Here is a 20,874-nt window from a genome sequence, read left to right as displayed (position 1 = left end):
AATAAACATTTTATTTTTGTAAAATCTCCATTCCAGAAGTTTATTTTTCACTGGTGGCTTTAATAGAACAACAAAGTAAATTTCTGTTATGGAAATTGCACCCTATGTCTGCTTCTACGTGTCTCCAGATTTGTTCTTGTATCCACACAGGGACACTGTTATTATCGCTTGGAAGTGATGAATTATTCATAGATCTATTGTAAGATCTCCTATATATATAGCGGCTCCGGGGACTAGATTTTTTGAGTATATTGTACTTGACATTTCTGTAGTTATTGTAAAAATGTCTGGTAACAGCTTGTGATCAGTATGTAATGCAATTTGGTTATAGGTTAGAATGCGAAATGAGTAGAATTCATTCTATACGAAAAAGAAAAATTTTTAAAAGAGTTTTCCACTTTCAGTAGATAATTGATATTGTTTGTGTAATAAAAAATTCTATACATTTCCAATATAATTTCTATATCAATTCCTCACAATTTTCTAAATCTCTGCTTGCCGTCATTCTATAGGAAGCTTTATTGTTTACTTTCTATGGATAATAATAGGTCCCCAGTCATGTTTTGTCACACAGGTGCACGGCTCATTATATCCCTGGTCATGTGATGTCACACAGGTGCACGGCTCATTATATACACGGTCATGTGATGTCACACAGGTGCACGGCTCATTATATCCCTGGTCATGTGATGTCACACAGGTGCACAGCTTGTTATATCCCTGGTCATATGATGTCACACAGGTGCACGGCTCATTATATACACGGTCATGTGATGTCACACAGGTGCACGGCTCATTATATCCCTGGTCATGTGATGTCACACAGGTGCACGGCTCATTATATACACGGTCATGTGATGTCACACAGGTGCATGGCTCATTATATCCCTGGTCATGTGATGTCACACAGGTGCACAGCTTGTTATATCCCTAGTCATGTGATGTCACACAGATGCACGGCTCATTATATCCCTGGTCATGTGATGTCACAAAGGAGCACGGCTCATTATATCGCTGGTCATGTGATGCCAAACAGGTGCACGGCTCGTTATATCCCTGGTCATGTGATGTCACACAGGTGCACGGCTCATTATATCCCTGGTCAAGTGATGTCTCACAGGTTCACGGCTCATTATACCCCTGATCATGTTATGTCACACAGGTGCACGGCTCGTTATATCCCTGGTCATGTGATGTCACACAGGTGCACAGCTTGTTATATCCCTGGTCATATGATGTCACACAGGTGCACGGCTCATTATATACACGGTCATGTGATGTCACACAGGTGCACGGCTCATTATATCCCTGGTCATGTGATGTCACACAGGTGCACGGCTCATTATATACACGGTCATGTGATGTCACACAGGTGCACGGCTCATTATATCCCTGGTCATGTGATGTCACACAGGTGCACAGCTTGTTATATCCCTAGTCATGTGATGTCACACAGATGCACGGCTCATTATATCCCTGGTCATGTGATGTCACAAAGGAGCACGGCTCATTATATCGCTGGTCATGTGATGCCAAACAGGTGCACGGCTCGTTATATCCCTGGTCATGTGATGTCACACAGGTGCACGGCTCATTATATCCCTGGTCAAGTGATGTCTCACAGGTTCACGGCTCATTATACCCCTGATCATGTTATGTCACACAGGTGCACGGCTCGTTATATCCCTGGTCATGTGATGTCACACAGGTGCACAGCTTGTTATATCCCTGGTCATATGATGTCACACAGGTGCACGGTTCATTATATACACGGTCATGTGATGTCACACAGGTGCACGGCTCATTATATCCCTGGTCATGTGATGTCACACAGGTGCACGGCTCATTATATACACGGTCATGTGATGTCACACAGGTGCACGGCTCATTAAATCCCTGGTCATGTGATGTCACACAGGTGCACAGCTTGTTATATCCCTAGTCATGTGATGTCACACAGATGCACGGCTCATTATATCCCTGGTCATGTGATGTCACAAAGGAGCACGGCTCATTATATCGCTGGTCATGTGATGCCAAACAGGTGCACGGCTCGTTATATCCCTGGTCATGTGATGTCACACAGGTGCACGGCTCATTATATCCCTGGTCAAGTGATGTCTCACAGGTTCACGGCTCATTATACCCCTGATCATGTTATGTCACACAGGTGCACGGCTCGTTATATGCCCGATCATGTGATGTCACACAGGTGCACATCTCGTTATAACACACACACTCTCTGTCTAGAGAACACCATGGAATTGATACATAAAGTATATAGGAAAATCGAAGACATTTTTCACTACACAAACAATATCAATTATTTGCTGAAAGTGAACGACAGCACTACTGAGGATGTAGCATCACATTGGGAGCTGTCCATCACACCAGTAACCCTTTGCTGGACAGGACTAAGCCAGAGGGAGCCGAGTGTGGCTTTATAAACAAAAGCTAAACCACAGTTCACACACAGGAAATACAAACAGACATTAACCCCTTCTAAGCTGCAATACGCGGACAGAGGGCAATGCCTGCACGGATATTCTCCTTCACAAAGTCAGCACTTCTTACTTTATATCTAGGGTTAACTTGCATTAATCTATAGTATTTTCTTTTATACATTCTGTTTATTAGTACAGTATCTGTAGACAAGAAGAACATTTACTGGTGATGTATCTCTAACTTAAAGCTATACATTTTCCACAGTTATAGTACAAATTGTTTTACAGAAAAAAACAGATTTGTTTACTGGAAAAGCTGAGAGCTTTTAGGATGACAACTAATGAACACAAAGTTTTCATTGGCTCCCTTTTGTGTACATATTATTCATCAATTCATTTTTATTATTTCCACACTGTCATCACTGTTGCCCTGAATTAAGAAAAAAACATTTCCACACTGTTCTCCCTTATTGTAGAAACAAATTCCACAATGTGATCAGCGATTCCGGAGACAAAGTTCCACACTGTGCTCCCAATTCTAGAGACAAATTTCCACACTATGCTCCCAATTCTAAAGACAAATTTTCACACTGTGCTCCCAATTCTAGAGACAAATTTCCAGATTATGCTCCCTGATTCTAGAGACAATTTTCCACAACTTGTTCCCTAATTTGTAGATACAAATTTGCACACTGTGCTCCCACATCTAGAGACAAATTTCCACACTGTGCTCCCAATTCTAAAAACAAATTTCCACACTGTGCTCCCAATTCTAGAGACAAATTTCCACACTGTGCTCCCAATTCTAGAGACAAATTTCCACACTGTGCTCCCAATTCTAGAGACAAATTTCCACACTGTGCTCCCAATTCTAGAGACAAATTTCCACACTGTGCTCCCAATTCTAGAGACAAATTTCCACATTGTGCTGGATATGTGCAAGAGGACTGACTTAGAAATAGACGGGATTGTGCTTGTGTCCTGAATGTTGTCCTTTGCAGCCTGGGGCCCTCTTCATCCTCACACTCACATTTAGATAAAGTCGTGGGTATAACATGTGAAAATACAAAGTAATAAATCTGGTTCCTGGATTTCAGGGAATTAAACAGCCGCTGCTTATTACTCTGCCTTATCTTCTCCACACCCAACTGCTTAAATATTGGTTGATTTACACCTTGTGTGAACTTTAACTATAAAACCTTTCAGAATCAGAACCTCCTTGTAAGTACATAAGGATTAAGGTGTCCTGTGACCCGGCAGCACAGAACCTGGATTATCATTTACAAGAAACTGACCTTTTGATTTTAGCGCAACAAGAAAAGATGAAAAATTTTATTTTCTCGTCTGCTATAAGTCATGACCACAATCCAGTCTTATGCCTCACAAAAGGAATCTGTGTATTGCCTGGTCCATATATTACTTTTATGTAACACCAAGCATATGGGAGTGTGTAGCATCATCACATTGCAGACTAGATGTAATAAATAATGAAAATGTGTAAACAGTTTCTATGGAGATCTATGTAGACCAGGTGGACAGTTTGATGCAGTTACTTATATTGAAGATTAGAAGCAGAACTATAGACCCTTGTAGAAGGGATCACATTTGGGATTCATTAATGGGAACCTGTCAGTTAAACTTACCCACACTAACATATCTTTGAAAACTGCTATTATACAGAAGTACAACTATCCCTATATTGTTCCTCCCCATGCCTATAAAGTTTCACTTCTGTTTGTAAAGTTGACTCACTAGCTATGCGTGCATCTATTGATGTTCTTCTCGCTCAACGCTGCCTCTTGTTTTACTTTTTATTTCATCAGAACATAACTCTGCTATATTATTCACCCCTCCCTCAGGAATGAGAAAGACATTGGGGCACATTTACTTACCCGGTCCAGTCGCGATCCAGCGGCGGGTTCTCCGCCGCTGATTCGGGTTCTGCTGGGATTCACTAAGGTCCGTGCGCCGATATTCACCAGGTGTCGCTGCTGCGCCGAGGTCCGCCGAAGTTCACCCGCTTTTTTCTGGTGTATGTGAGTGCTTGATCTTGCGACACAAATGGCTTTTTAAATTCTGCGGTTTTTCCGAATCCTTCGGGTTGTCCGGTGGCCACGCCCCCCGATTTCTGTCGCGCAAAAATCGATCGCGTGCGCCACAATTCCGTGAAATACAGCGCAAAGCGGAAATATTCGGGAAAAACCCGACGGATTCGCGGCTGCGGACCCTTAGTAAATGTGCCCCATTGTCTGTGACTGTGTGAAGAAAAATCAGCTTCCTCATTCACCGCCCCCCTCTGGAATTCTCTTCAATGAGAGCTCCCTCAACCCTCTCATTCACCCCTCCCTTTGGAATTCTCTTCAATGAACGCTCTCTCAACCCCCTCATACACCCCTCTCTCAGTATTCAGTAAGTTACACAACCAGCATCTTTCATTCTTCAGGGAAGGGGGGAATGAGATGGAGGCGTGGCTTAGCAGGAAGAATATGAATATGCTGGACTCAGCTGAGAGGATGACCAAATTCACATGGGATAATTTTGCATAGATGGTGAGGCACCTTTACAAACTGACTGTGGGACTTGACAGACATAGGGAGCAACAATATAGGGATAGTTGTAATGCTGTATAATAGCAGTATTCAGAGATAAGTTTAGCTAGGGTTTGTTATTGTAACTGACAGGTTCCCTTTAAGGTACACCTCAAGGCCGACACATTTTAAACACCCTAGAAAGTTGGTGTTCCAAACCTATTTTCTTAAGCTGAGTTTATCTGTGAAGACAACATACTGAATGCCCCCTTATACAGTATTTGGTCACATTATATAGTGAAAAAAATAGTAAACCTAAAACTGCAGAGCAAGAAACCAATGATTAGATTAGATATATCCTTACACTATACAAAAACAAGATACATTTGAATATGTGTTTGTACCGTTTTATTTGGTTTTGTACATTATGTGATACATTCACATGAAAGACACTTGGCCGTTCCATGTTAAAGGAGCTTTGAAGTATAGAAGAACACAAGAGGAGAATGTTTAAAATAATAATAATATTAATAATAATAACAACATTTTTGAAAAGAATCTCTCTCCATTCCATCACCACTACTCCTGTTCTCTGTTTACATTGCTGTTACTATGTTATGATGGTTACACATGTGACTACTACTGCCAGTGAGGCCAGTGATTGGCTGCAGTGGTCACATGAGTAGACGGCATATCATTGCAGCAGCACAGTCAAGATAGAACAACAAAGAGAACTGGAGCAGAGGCGAAGGAATGGAGATTCATGATTTACTCCTATGTTATAGGGGTTGTCAATAATTCCTACAGACTGTGGAATTCAATGCAAAAGTTAAAGGACACCTGTCATCAGGTCTCTGTCACTATTTCTGTCACCAGTACCTGCTGGATCAGCTCACAAGGATCCCATCCCAGCCTTTATCTAGTCAATTCATACATTAATCACTGTAAAATCATCTATTCTTTATTATGTAAATGAGGCTGGTCACATGGTCAGAGGCTGTTATGTCACCCCTGTTTCCCCTCCCCTCTCCTCCCCCTGCACATGTCTGTGTGTAATGTATAGTAAAGCATTGCTGGTGTCTGTGCTGCATCTGCTGACATGCTGCATCCTCCTAATACACAGAGACACAAGTACCTGACATGTTCTGCTATAACGTGGCTGCCTGGAGCTGTTGTATCTTTCACATACACACACACAGGCTGCAGGAGGGGTGGCCACCAGCAAGCACATGGAGCAGCCATTACATGGAGCAGCTGTCAGTCAAGCACTGGGGGTGTGGCTGTGCCTCCCACTCATGAATAAGGTGGACAGCTTGAATATGCTAATGACTCATTGGACATTTCACATGTCATTTGCATACAGCTTTAGGACCTCATTGCTTAGGTTTACAGGCATGTAGAGGGACAATGAAGGGATAGAGGCAAGGCTCTCTAAAATTTCCTAATGTGCACTAATGTTTTTGCCTGGACTACTTTCTACAAGGAACTGAATCACATGTCTTCATGGTGTCTTATTTTACAGCTCAGCTAAACTTTAGTTAATTAAACTTAGAAAAACCAGATACAATCCATGTACATTAGTAGGGAAGAATGAATTACTTGCAAACTACTATTCTTCTCCTTATTGCAACATGAATAATTCAGATTGTCCAGAAGCAACTGACAGTAACAAGACATAAAACATAGTTGTCCCCTTATTTATTGATAATCTGTGTAAACCTTCATCAATAATTAAAGAATTGGATTTTTTATTGTAGTAAGACATTTTCACCAGCAGATGTCGACAACGCGCCATCAGCCGGTAAGGATGAGCAGTGACCATCCACGGAGGGAGCGTGTAATATTCCTCTCCACCAGCAGGAGGCAGCATAATACCAGGCATATCATGTAATCTTCTCCTAATTAAAGACCCAGATCACAGAAAGCAGCTCCACGTCTGTGAGCGACAAGGTCAATGTATGATTTATTGCAATGTATGGGATTAGGGATTATTTTTGGAGGCTGCGGCGCAGGGGGAGGTGAGGTAAGTGTATGGGGGTGACTTAGTGGTGGTATGTAGCAAGTGTCTGGGAGATGAGGGCTGCCTAATGGGATGTGATGGTGCATGTCCGCCTGCTATGTGATGGATGCTAGAGGAGGAGCAGGGGATGGGGCACATGACCCACCAGATGCCATCGCTGAGCTAATGCCAACAGGATCCAGCACTCAGCTTACATGGGGCTGCTACAAGTGCTGTCCCTTGCCTGGCGCTGCTGCAGGTACATCCTGCCCCCTGGCATCTTCTCCTCTACTTTCTGTATAAACTAGCAGTGCAGGGCATTGTGTGTGGCACAGGAGGGCACCAGGGACAAGCACTGGCATCCTCTGCAGCTCCCCCAATGATTTACCAATAGGAAATCTATGGCTCCGAGGACCCAGGACAATCTCCTGAGATACACACAGGCTTTTCTCAATGAAGTCCTGCAATGGTGAAGTGTGTGGCTGTGCTGTGTGATGTCCTTGTGTTGTGTGTGTGTATGTTGTAGTATAGTGTGTGTCTGTATTATAATACACTGTGTATATATACTATAGTGTGTGCATTACTACTGTGTGATATTTCACTATGGTGTGTGCATGTATTATAGTACACTGTGTATATGTTGTAGTATAGTGTGTGTCTGTATTATAATACACTGTGTATATATACTATAGTGTGTGCATTTCACTATGGTGTGTGCATGTATTATAGTACACTGTGTATATGTTGTAGTATAGTGTGTGTCTGTATTATAGAGTGTGTATGTATTATAGTACACTGTGTATAAATGTTGTAGTATAGTGTGTGTCTGTATTATAGTACACTGTGTATAAATGTTGTAGTATAGTGTGTCTGTATTATAGTACACTGTGTATAAATGTTGTAGTATAGTGTGTCTGTATTATAGTACACTGTGTATAAATGTTGTAGTATAGTGTGTGCTTGTATTATAGTACACTGTGTATATATGTTGTAGTATAGTGTGTGTCTGTATTATAGTACACTGTGTATATATACTATAGTGTGTGCATTACTACTGTGTGATATTTCACTATGGTGTGTGCTTGTATTATAGTACACTGTGTATATATGTTGTAGTATAGTGTGTGCATGTATTAGAAGGGAGTGTGTATGTATTATAGTATACTATGTAAGTTGCTTACTATCTATGTGTTTGTACTATAATGTGTGTATTATAGTGCAGTGTTGATGTGTATGTTTTAGTATATTGTGTACACATTCTACTATAGTGTGTGCATTACTACTGTGTGGTCTTCCCTTATGGTGTGTGCATGTAGTATAGTATACTGTGTATATATGTTCTAGTATAGAGCGTGCATTGCTCATGTAAGCTCTGATAGTATAGTGTGTGGTGTGGTAGAGTAGTGTGTGATAGTATAGTGTGTGGTAGTGTAGTGTGTGATGTGGTAGTGTAGTGTGATAGTACACTGTGTGGTGTGGTAGTGTAGTGTGGTAGTGTAGTGTGTGCTGTGATAGTACACTGTGTGGTGTGGTAGTATAGTGTACGTATTACTGCTATGTGCTCTGATTGAATAGTGTGTCCATATGTTTCAGTTCGGTGTATGAATTGCTGCAGTGATGTTGTACTATAGTGCACATATATATGTCATAGTATAGAGTATGTATCACTTCTATGTGCTGTGATAGTACAGTATGTGCTTTTATAGCAGTGTGTACATTGCTGTCTTGTATTGCTATTTTCATTGCTGTTCTGTAATGTTTTACTGTTGTATATTTTCTTGCTGTTGTGTACTGTTGTGGTATAGTATAGGTTTTGCTTTGTGTACTATTATGCTATAGTATAGGTTTTTCTGTTGTGTACTGTTGTGGTATTGTATATGGTTTGCTGTTGTGTACTATTATGGTATAGTATATGTTTTTCTGTTGTGTACTGTTGTCGTATTGTATATGTTTTGCGTTGTGTACTATTATGGTATAGAATATGTTTTTCTGTTGTGTACTATTATGGTATAGAATATGTTTTTCTGTTGTGTACTATTATGGTATAGAATATGTTTTTCTGTTGTGTACTATTATGGTATATTATATGGTTTGCTGTTGTGGTATAGTATGGGCTTATTTGCACTATGTGTCCTTGTCCCACTATGAAGCTTGGTTGCTCAGGTCAGTGTGTGCTGTATACTATACCCTTGGAGATGTTATGTGTAGTTTCACTCTGTAGCTCAGGACAGACCTTAAGCGATCCAGTCATTTCTAGAGATGACTTGTCCCGGGTGCTATGGGACGTTGTTATATTTATTATGTGTATCATGTGTATACAGAAGCACATAGAGATGATGAATGGGAGGAGTACAGTAGATGGTCAATAGAGTAGAAGTCATCGGGCCGGTACGTTGTAGAAGGAGGGGCTCATTTTTACTCTCCGCCTCAAAAAAACAGGCTGATCTCCGAGAGACAACCCCCACCTGCTGAGGTCTAAGTGAGATGGAGCTGGTGGGACCCTATAAAACCGCACAAGAAGAAGCCCGGTGGCTGACACTCACTCAGTGGCAACCAGTAGACGGACTTGTCCAGCAGGAGGAGCTACAAGCAGAAGATCATGGCACATGGATGGGGATACGGTCCTGACAACGGTGAGTGATGGGAACAAGTGTCATTCCTTTTGACACTTACTTTGACGCTTAGGGCATAGGTTATGGTATGTTGACGTATGACATACGCTGTATAAACCATTACTTGGAATCTTCTCCTCCTGTAATGTTCAGGTTAGGAGATTGTTGACCCTGGATGGTGCAGGTGGGGGGTGCGGGGGTCTATTTTAGAATTGCGCACCTTATGTATCGGTTTTCATGGCTGTTCTCCCACCATAAATAGTGTCCTGTTTTATTCATTGCCTTTTCATTAACATGGAGAGTTCCCCCCGGGCTGCAGCGGTGGGGATACACATTATACTAATTGCATTGGAAGGGTTTCACTAGACTCATCATTCATCTGACTCCGAGGATTTACCCAACACTTAATGATAGGTTACAAATCACGGACACTTCTGGACTAATATCACAATTCAATGAATCTAGAACTTCCAGATATTATTTCCTGGTGGTTTAGGAAAATTTTTTGTGTTACCTTGAGTCATCCTTGCGTCTCCTGACATTTCCTTCTCCTCATCTTCTTCTCTCTCTCGTGTGACCTTGAAATGACAAGATTGCTAGAATTAGGATAATCTGTAATATTTATAGCTTTTCCTCGTACGGTCTCTATGTTCTGTCCTATTTTGGGTTAATTATGGGTTTGTGCACGTGGTAGTGGTGGGGGAGATTTCCCTGAGCTGAAAGGGTTAATGCCGCGTCCCGGATTATTATGTGACAGCAGCTCTCCTGCTAATTCGCTATTAACTTCTGTAAAGCTACTGATTAAACTTTGAAACATTTTGCAACATTGTAGCGATTTCATTGAATTTTGACCTTGAAGCACCTTGTCAGCACTTTGTGTTCTGTTGGATTCCCTCTCGCTGACGTTCTGTTACAATGTATCTTTAATACGTATTCTCTGTTGACGCTCTTTATGGTTCTTCTTTACATAGGACCTGACACATGGCATCAATCCTTCCCAGTAGCTTTGGGGGATCATCAGTCCCCTATTGATATTAAGCCAAGTGAAGCCAAATACGACCCAGCACTTAAACCTTTGAGCATCACCTATGACCCTTCCACTGCCAAAGCCATCCTGAATAATGGCCATGCCTTCAATGTGGAGTTTGAAGACTCTGAAAACAAATCAGGTTAGTTTTCATTTCTGTATTATAAAAGTTATTGATCCCACGGTTGATATATTGCTTTATTCTAAGTCATTGCATTGTAATGAAGTGTGTTCTCACTGCTTGTCTGTAATTAGTTTTTGGTGTCATCTATATAACATAATCTCATCACTCCAGTCCTCCTGATTGGCTGTAGTGGTCATGACATAAAAAAACAAACTATCACTGGCTTCAGCAGTCATCCCCTTTAAAGGACATCTACCACCAGGATGAAGGATTGTAAACCAGGCACACTAACATACTGGTGTGTGCCCCCTCTGGCAGGATCTGCTCTTCTTTTAGGTTCTTGTGCCCTTGTTTTTAAGAAAAAAATTACTTTAAACATTATGCAAATGAGCCACTGGGGCTCAGGGCTCCATTAACCCTTATGGAGCCTGGAGCCCCTCAGGCTCAATTGCATAATTAAAAACAGGACATAAGAAGCTGAAAGAAAAGCAGATCATTGCAGAGGGGACACACACCTGTATGTCAGTTTACTTGGTTTATAATTCTTCATCCTGGTGGTAGATGTCCATTAAGGGAAATCTACAATCAAAATCCATCATGAATAGCCAGGGACACTTACTCATAGATCCAGGCAGTGTGGTTGTGGTAATCTTCTTATTTGTTATCCGTGGTCTACTTCCTTCTAAAATCAAATTGTAAAATTATGCTGTTGAGACAGAAGTGCTAATCTAGCCCCACCATGCTGTAACTTCACAGGTTGTTACACTGTGCAGGGGCACTGTGGGGGAGCAGACAGAGGGGGGGGGGGTGCTTCTGCACAGTGTAGCTGCCTGTGAAGTCAATGAACAGAAAGGCTCTGGTAATGCCCCCCCAATACCCTTCTATCTCTTAATCATAATTTTAATAGTTGATTTTAGAAGGAAGAAGGTCATGAATAATACATATAAGAAGATTAGCACAGACATGGTTCCCCTGGTTTACAATGCTGGACTATGATGGTAGATTTCCTTTAAGTCAACTATTACTAGTCAAAATTCATTCATTCCTATTGTGAACCTAAGTGCTGCAGAAAGAGTTTAAAGGTGAACCCATCCATGATTGTGAGTGATACGTACAGTTGGAATCTGTCATCACTTTCTGATTCATGGGGGTCCAATGTATTGGGCCACCGCAGATCCTTAGAATATGAAGATTGTGGGGTCAGTTAAATGAGTTTTCCAGATTCTGTACAGTATAAGGATGACCTTGTGGGGGCCCAGGAGGATATATAGTAGGTTGTTCTTCTATGAATCAGGCGTTTTATATGATTATCTGCCATGACATCATATAATGGGGATATCCCTTTAATAATTGCTACCAGGAGATTGATTCCTCCTCATATACCAGTAACATTGTGGGGATCTCCCAGTGAAGATCCTTTTCCTAGATACGTCTTCTCAGTAAACCCCATAGGATACACATCCCGTGCGCGTTGTGCTCAGTTGTGAGTGGTAACTTAATCTGCGTTCTAGAAAGGCCGTGGTGGTGCCGCACAGGACCTGCAGTGGTTACAGGTGCTCACATCTCAAGGTTACTGCCGGCTTATCTGCAATAGATACGTTGTGTACACACCGGCCCCATAAACGCTCAGCCTGCTACTGTAATACTAGCTGCTAGTGACATTGCTCCATCCCTATCACGTGTCACTGGTCTGGTCACAAATGACAATTACCGTATTAGTTTGTTATTTTCTGATACCGTCATTGTCCTCTGCTGTGAGCGGCTGTCATTGTGTCAGTACAGTAATGACATACATCAGCATATTATCTCATTATCTTCTAGAGATGTATCTGTAGTAGTAATTAGAGTCATGTATGGTTTTTTTTATATAGTTTTGTGCATTAATTTATATATTTAAGTAGTTCTATCTAAGATACATCTATCTGTCAATCAATCATCCATTTATCTCTCATATCTATCTATCTATCTATCTATCTATCTATCTCCTATCTATCTATCTATCTATCTATCTATCTATCTATCTATCTATCTATCTATCTATCTATCTATCTATCTATCATCTATCTATCATCTATCTATCTATCTATCATCTATCTATCATCTATCTATCTATCTATCTATCTATCTATCTCATATCTATCTATCTATCTATTAAGTAAACTGCTGTGTAACATTTGGTTCTGTATAAATAAATATTTATCATCTACTTTTATCATATTTTATCTGTCTGTCTATTATCACTAACTAAACATTCCATACAGAACATTTTCAGTTTCTCATTTTCTTATACATTATGGGCCACAATTATCACAACTTATACACCTGAAAACAGGGGTGCAAGCTGTGATTAAGTTACAATTCTTAGTGCAGAGGCTGTGGATTGCGACTTCCTCCCCCTCTACGCCAGTCTGTCGTGGAGGGTTAGGTGTGGGCTGTTCAGGTGCAGGCTATGGTGCAGTTCTACACCAGGTTAGATATTGCATAGGCGTGCCCTGGTGGTACAGCACAATCACAGGAGCAATCACAGGAGCAACATACACTGGTGCACTTAGTACCAGGCTATTATCAATATCTGCTGCTATTTTCCTTACAAAATAGTGAACCTTGGTTTGTACCCCTCCCAGTGGTGTAACTAGAAGCTGATGAGCCCCAGTGCAAAGTCTGTGCCAGGCCCCGACTGTAATGTATGGCTTATAGTAATAGTCTTCTCATATGGGAAAGTGACACCATAAGGGTCCCCTAAACCTCTTGGGCCCGGGTGCGACAGCAACCTCTGCACCCCCTCAAGTTACGCCTCTGACCCCTCCTCTACAAGGATAACTAGTGCACTGTGCTGCTTTGAACTTTTTAAAATAATCTATAAATCTATTATTTATGTCATATCTATCTATTATCTATTCATCTATCTCACATCTATCTATCTATCTATCTATCTATCTATCTATCTATCTATCTATCTCATATCTATCTATCTATCTATCTATCTATCTATCTATCTATCTATCTATCTATCTCACATCTATCTATCTATGTCATATTTATTACAACCTTAAAACTTAGGACTGTATTAAAGTATGTGTGTGGCCCTGATTCTGGAAATTACATCCATTTTCCTAATCAAACAAATTTTTAATATCTGCCGCTGTATGAGGTATACGCTGCTCAAACTAGTGGTCACTTAATATTGTGCTAAAGATGTTTTGGATATGAATTCGATATTTTGTGGCTGTAGACTAGAGGTTTTCCATCAGGTCGCTGAATCCTTGTTTCTGTGATTTCCTGCGATAAGATGTTGTTGGACATTGGCGCTGGAGACTCCAACAGGAGCGATAGTCATAAGAACAAGGTACTCATTGCATCAACTTCTCATACACCAGAGCTGCTAGAGAGAAGTGGAAGGTATTTTTGGAATCAGCGGCTCAAAAATACCCAGAATCAGGTAAAAACCTCCAAGCACCACCATTTTTAAAATTTGTTCCCCAGCGTCCCCAGATCGATCTATCGATCTATCAATCTATCTGTGAGAAGACATTTTAGATATATCCATGAAAGGCAGCACCACCATAAAGTGAGGTGAAATAGTATTTGCCCCCTTACTAATTTGTTAAAAATCTAAACCCAGCAAACCAGGGACTCATAGAACCAGGCACTGTGATTGTGGTAATCTTGTTATATTTGTTATCCATGGCCTCCTTCCTTCTAAAATCAACTTTTAAAATGATGCCAATGAACCAGAAGGGCTCTCGGGGTTTTACCAGAACCCCTCTGTGCTGTAGCTTCACAGGCTTTTACACTGTGAAACCTCCTCTAGAGCTGCGAATGTACCTCAGACAGAAGGAGGGGGAAGTGCTGAGGGAGCAAGGGGTATGAGACAGTGTAACCATCTGAAAAGCTACAGCACGGAGGGGTACTAGTAACACACCTTATTGCTCATTAGCAGAAGCAGCCACTCGTCTTTTCAGAATTGTTATAACTCACCCACATTGGAGGGTATCCGACCATGAACCGCTATACTAAGGTCATACCACAGCCTCTCAATCTGACTATTTCACACCACTGTAAATCCAATATTGAAGAAAAGTGAATTTACAATAAATGGCAGGTTGTACTCCTGAACACAGGGGGGAGAAGCTGTGCAATAGTCACTGTTCCCGGCGCAGATCTGGGAATCGCAACTACTCCGTCCATTGGGAGGGGGCAGGGCTATGGCTATTATTAGGGGTCTAAATGAGTATTATAGCCCCTACACATCTGGAATTCACTTCCCACATATGGTAATAGAATCAAGCTACGTGGGGAATGGAGGATGTGTCCCTTCTGTCTGCTTTCAAATTGCAGTTTCAGGACCTACAAGGGTCCTGAAATGCCTCTTGTGTACATGTGTATTGAGAGCAGGAACATATGTACAAGGATTCAAGGGTGAAAACCTTCTCAGTATAATATTTGGTGGCTGGTTCGGGTGTCCATAGTCCCCCTAGAAGGCCACCTATATTATAATCCACTACTGGGTGCACTAGCTATGTTCTGCACCAGGATCAAGATCTATCTATCTATCTATCTATCTATCTATCTATCTATCTATCTATCTATCTACTTCTCCTATATCTATCTATCTATCTATCTATCTATCTATCTCATATCTATCTATCTATCTATCTATCTATCATCCATCTATCTATCTATCTATCTATCTATCTATCATCCATCTATCTATCTATCTATCTATCTATCTATCTATCATCTATCTATCCATCTATCAATCTATATATTTATCATCTATCTATCTATCTATCTATATATCTATCATCTATCTATCTATCTATCTATCCATCTATCTATCTGTCTATCATCTATCTATCCATCTATCTATCTATCTGTCTATCAGCTATCTATCTATCTATCTATCTATCTATCTATCTATCTCATATCTATCTATCTATCTATCTATCTATCTATCTATCTATCTATCTATCAATCCAGGGCTAGCGCCAGCACTGGGCATGCACGGGCAAGTGCCGGGGCCCAGAACTGCCGGGGGCCCACATAAAGCTGTACATAAGGAATCTATGGGGTGAGGGGGGCTCAATCTATGGAAAATGACCATTCTGGAGCTGTTTGGGATGAAAAACTACTATCTATCATCCATCTATCTATTGTCTATCTATGTAATATCTGTCTATTAATCTACAGTATATATCTATCCATCTAGAATCTAGTAACAGTCTCATATCTATCTATTCATCTATTGTCTCTATTGTAGTATAGTTCCTCTGGTGAGAGGCAGAATCAGTGCGGACACATTGTCATTGTAGGATTTATGGCAGAATGTATGAGCAGTATCAGTGCGCAGGGACAGTGATAAAATCCAGTTTATAGGATCATTATCTTTCACCTTGGCAAGAGAGGATAGTTTTTATAGAGGAAGGTCTGGACACCTCACCGGCCTCACTCAATGTGTAATCCAGATAGATGGAGGCTTGTATTGTGGATGCATTGCTGAGCGTGCGCTGCCATTAGTATCCGTGTGCTGTGGCCTCCATGATAACAGCTTGCGCAGTCCCCTGGTAGATAGTAGGAGCATATTGGTAGCGATAAATTAAGTGGTTAATTATCATCCTCATTTAATATCCCGCATCTGCAGGTGTCTCTACAAATGGACAAGGTGTTATATCATAGAGCGGCTGCTGTGCAGGAGGAGTGTGTACTAGTAGGATGATTTCTGGCCATTGCAGAGTAGTGGGGGAGTGTAATGGAGAGTGCTGGAGCCGTCCCTGTGCTTCATCCCAATACAACATGTATAACCTACAAGAAAGTACAACTATCCGCATGGAGCTTCCTATATAATTAGTGGATATATCTGATTAAGCAGCTTCCAACATCAGATACAGATGTGTACTGTGTACTTATACAGACCCCCTTACTACAATCAATTGTCTATTCATATGGGGAGGAGACAATTTATAGGACCATAGGCTCCTGGGCCTGGGTATGACCATAAAATACACTCACCGGCCACTTTATTAGGTACACCTGTCCAACTGCTCGTTAACACTTAATTTCTAATCAGCCAATCACATGGCGGCAACTCAGTGCATTTAGGCATGTAGACATGGTCAAGACAATCTCCTGCAGTTCAACCATCAGTATGGGGAAGAAAGGTGATTTGAGGCCTTTGAACGTGGCATGATTGTTGGTGCCAGAAGGGCTGGTCTGAGTATTTCAGAAACTGCTGATCTACTGGGATTTTCACGCACAACCATCTTTAGGGTTTACAGAGAATGGTCTGAAAAAGAAAAAACATCCAGCGAGCGGCAGTTCTGTGGGCGGAAATGCCTTGTTGATGCCAGAGGTCAGAGGAGAATGGGCAGACTGGTTCGAGCTGATAGAAAGGCAACAGTGACTCAAATCACCACCCGTTACAACCAAGGTAGGCAGAAGAGCATCTCAGTACGTCGAACTTTGAGGCAGATGGGCTACAGCAGCAGAAGACCACACTGGGTTCCACTCCTTTCAGCTAAGAACAGGAAACTGAGGCTACAATTTGCACAAGCTCATCGAAATTGGACAGTAGAAGATTGGAAAAACGTTGCCTGGTCTGATGAGTCTCGATTTCTGCTGCAACATTCGGATGGTAGGGTCAGAATTTGGCGTCAACAACATGAAAGCATGGATCCATCCTGCCTTGTATCAACGGTTCAGGCTGGTGGTGGTGGTGTCATGGTGTGGGGAATATTTTCTTGGCACTCTTTGGGCCCCTTGGTACCAATTGAGCATCGTTGCAACGCCACAGCCTACCTGAGTATTGTTGCTGACCATGTCCATCCCTTTATGACCACAATGTACCCAACATCTGATGGCTACTTTCAGCAGGATAATGCGCCATGTCATAAAGCTGGAATCATCTCAGACTGGTTTCTTGAACATGACAATGAGGTCACTGGACTCAAATGGCCTCCACAGTCACCAGATCTCAATCCAATAGAGCATCTTTGGGATGTGGTGGAACGGGAGATTCGCATCATGGATGTGCAGCCGACAAATCTGCGGCAACTGTGTGATGCCATCATGTCAATATGGACCAAAATCTCTGAGAAAGGCTTCCAGCACCTTGTTGAATCTATGCCACGAAGAATTGAGGCAGTTCTGAAGGCAAAAGGGGGTCCAACCCGTTACTAGCATGGTGTACCTAATAAAGTGGCCGGTGAGTGTAGTTTTAAATTCCTACTATACCAGTTATTAGCATTGAGACAAAGGTGGATGCCCCTAACCCAGGGCCGCCATCAGTGGGGATGAGTGTGACTGTGTTCAGGAGGCCCCATGGAGGAGAAGGGGCCCCAAATCATAGAAAACCCTCCTCCCCTCCCAGGTGCAGGGAACTCACTGTGCACGCAGGGACAAATTATTATTCTGTGGGGCTTGCGGCTGCCCACAGAATTTGCCATTCAGGGACCCAAAACTTTCTAGTGGAAGCCCTGCCCTGGACTATCAGTTGTATCACCCTACAAGGTAGATGGTGTGTATGTAAACACATGGCGCCAAAACCCGCTGCTGGTTCTGCACAATGGAGCCATAAGAAACCAGTTAGTACACTATTATAGCAGCTCCTCCAGCACTCTATACAGCATGAAGAATTACACTATGCCAGCTGATGGGGGTGCCAGAATATATAATATGATATGTATAGCCCATCCATATACTAGATTGGCAAATAAAGTGATCCAAGAAAACCCTCAATAGGTTTCCATTTGCTGATAGCAATCAGAGATCTTGAAAGCTACATGTCAGTGACCATTGGTTTGTGTTGTCTATGTATAATATAATAATATAAGTGTGAGAAGTACAAGGCTGCAGTGTTCCCGTCCCTCTCCCTTCCTCTCTATTTGCCTATGACTTTGCCTCCCTTATAACAAAGCTTTCTTTGTCGCTGTTTATTTAACTGTCCGCAGTGTCACATCACAAGCAGAGAATTGCTAACAAGCTGTCAGGATGGGACACGTCAACCACGCTCAGACACCACATTTAATTCATTGGATAAAGTAAACACTGAACCTGTGAACTGTCTCATATTTTATGGCACTTGACATGTTTTATACTGTAACTTGCAATTTTCTGCCCTCCCTTCCAATAGAATAGTTATATCTCCTCAGTCATAACAAATAAGGTTGGGGACCCATAGGAAAAACCTGCTTCTTCAAGTATTGTCCCAGTACAGGCATAATACACACAGTGATGTCACAGTACAGAGATAATACACACAGTAATGTCACAGTACAGGGATAATACACACAGTGATGTCACAGTACAGGGATAATACACACAGTGATGTCACAGTACAGGATAATACACACAGTGATGTCACAGTACAGGGATAATACACACAGAGATGTCACAGTACAGAGAGTATGCACACATTAATGTCACAGTACAGAGATAATACACACAGTGATGTCACAATACAGGGATAATACACACAGAGATGTCACAGTACAGGGATAATACACACAGTGATGTCACAGTACAGGGATAATACACACAGAGATGTCACAGTACAGAGAGTATGCACACATTAATGTCACAGTACAGGCATAATACACACAGTGATGTCACAGTACAGAGATAATACACACAGTAATGTCACAGTACAGGGATAATACACACAGTGATGTCACAGTACAGAGATAATACACACAGTAATGTCACAGTACAGGGATAATACACACAGTGATGTCACAGTACAGGGATAATACACACAGTGATGTCACAGTACAGGATAATACACACAGTGATGTCACAGTACAGGGATAATACACACAGAGATGTCACAGTACAGAGAGTATGCACACATTAATGTCACAGTACAGAGATAATACACACAGTGATGTCACAATACAGGGATAATACACACAGAGATGTCACAGTACAGAGAGTATGCACACATTAATGTCACAGTACAGGCATAATACACACAGTGATGTCACAGTACATAGATAATACACACAGTAATGTCACAGTACAGGGATAATACACACAGTGATGTCACAGTACAGAGATAATACACACAGGGATGTCACAGTACAGGGATAATACACACAATGACGTCACAGTACAGGGATACCACACACAGTGATGTCACAGTACAGGTATAATACACACAGTGATGTCACAGTACAGGGATAATACACACATTGATGTCACAGTACAGTGATATTACACACAGTGATGTCACAGTGCAGGGATAATACAAACAGTGATGTCACAGTAAAGGGATAATATACACAGTGATGTCACAGTACAGGGATACTGCACACAGTTATTTCATAGTACAGGGATAATACACATAGTGATGTCACAGTACAGGGATAACACACAGTGATGTCACAGTACAGGGATAACATACACAGTGATGTCACAGTACAGGGATAATACACACAGTGATGTCACAGTACAGGGATAATACACACAGTAATCTAATAGTACAGGAATAATAATCACAGTGATGTCACAGTACTGGGATAATACACACAGTGATGTCACAGTACAGAGATAATATACAAAGTGATGTCACAGTAAAGAGATAATACACACAATGATGTCACAGTACAGGGATAATACACACAGTTATGTCTCAGTACAGGGATAATACACAAAGTGATGTCACAGTACAGGGATAATACACACAGTGATGTCACAGTACAGGGATAATACACAGTGATGTCACAGTACAGGGATAATACACACAGTGATGTCACAGTACAGGGATAATACACAGTGATGTCACAGTGCAGGGATAATACACACAGTGATGTCACAGTACAGAGATAATATACAAAGTGATGTCACAGTAAAGAGATAATACGCACAGTGATGTCACAGTACTGGGATAATACTCACAGTGATGTCACAGTACTGGGATAATACACACAGTGATGTCACAGTACTGGGATAATACACACAGTGATGTCACAGTACAGGGATTATACACACTGATGTCACAGTACAGGGATAATACACACAGTGATGTCACAGTACAGAGATAATATACAAAGTGATGTCACAGTAAAGAGATAATAGACACAGTGATGTCACAGTAAAGAGATAATACACACAGTAATCTTATAGTATATGGATAATATACACAGT

General features: G+C 41.5%; 1 protein-coding gene across 3 annotated transcripts in view; it reads left to right on the top strand.

Moving 5' to 3' along the window:
* The first annotated feature begins 6,979 nt into the window (after positions 1 to 6,979).
* LOC140132618 (carbonic anhydrase 2-like) overlaps positions 6,980 to 20,874 on the top strand; it is a 32,516-nt gene continuing 18,621 nt past the window's right edge. The window contains exons 1-3 of one of the 3 annotated variants that reach the window (XM_072151600.1): positions 6,980 to 6,995; positions 9,411 to 9,604; positions 10,555 to 10,752. In XM_072151600.1, coding sequence (XP_072007701.1) covers positions 9,571 to 9,604; positions 10,555 to 10,752 — 232 coding nt within the window. In that variant the 5' untranslated portion in view covers positions 6,980 to 6,995; positions 9,411 to 9,570. Of the gene's footprint in view, positions 6,996 to 7,088; positions 7,231 to 7,286; positions 7,441 to 9,410; positions 9,605 to 10,554; positions 10,753 to 20,874 lie in introns of those variants that run through there. The other 2 variants (XM_072151598.1, XM_072151599.1) reach the window with 2 other exon arrangements.

Source organism: Engystomops pustulosus, chromosome 5, assembly GCF_040894005.1.
Source record: "Engystomops pustulosus chromosome 5, aEngPut4.maternal, whole genome shotgun sequence".
Taxonomy (NCBI): domain Eukaryota; kingdom Metazoa; phylum Chordata; class Amphibia; order Anura; family Leptodactylidae; genus Engystomops; species Engystomops pustulosus.
Note: the sequence above shows the minus strand (reverse complement) of the source record. Positions and strands in the feature narration are given on the sequence as shown.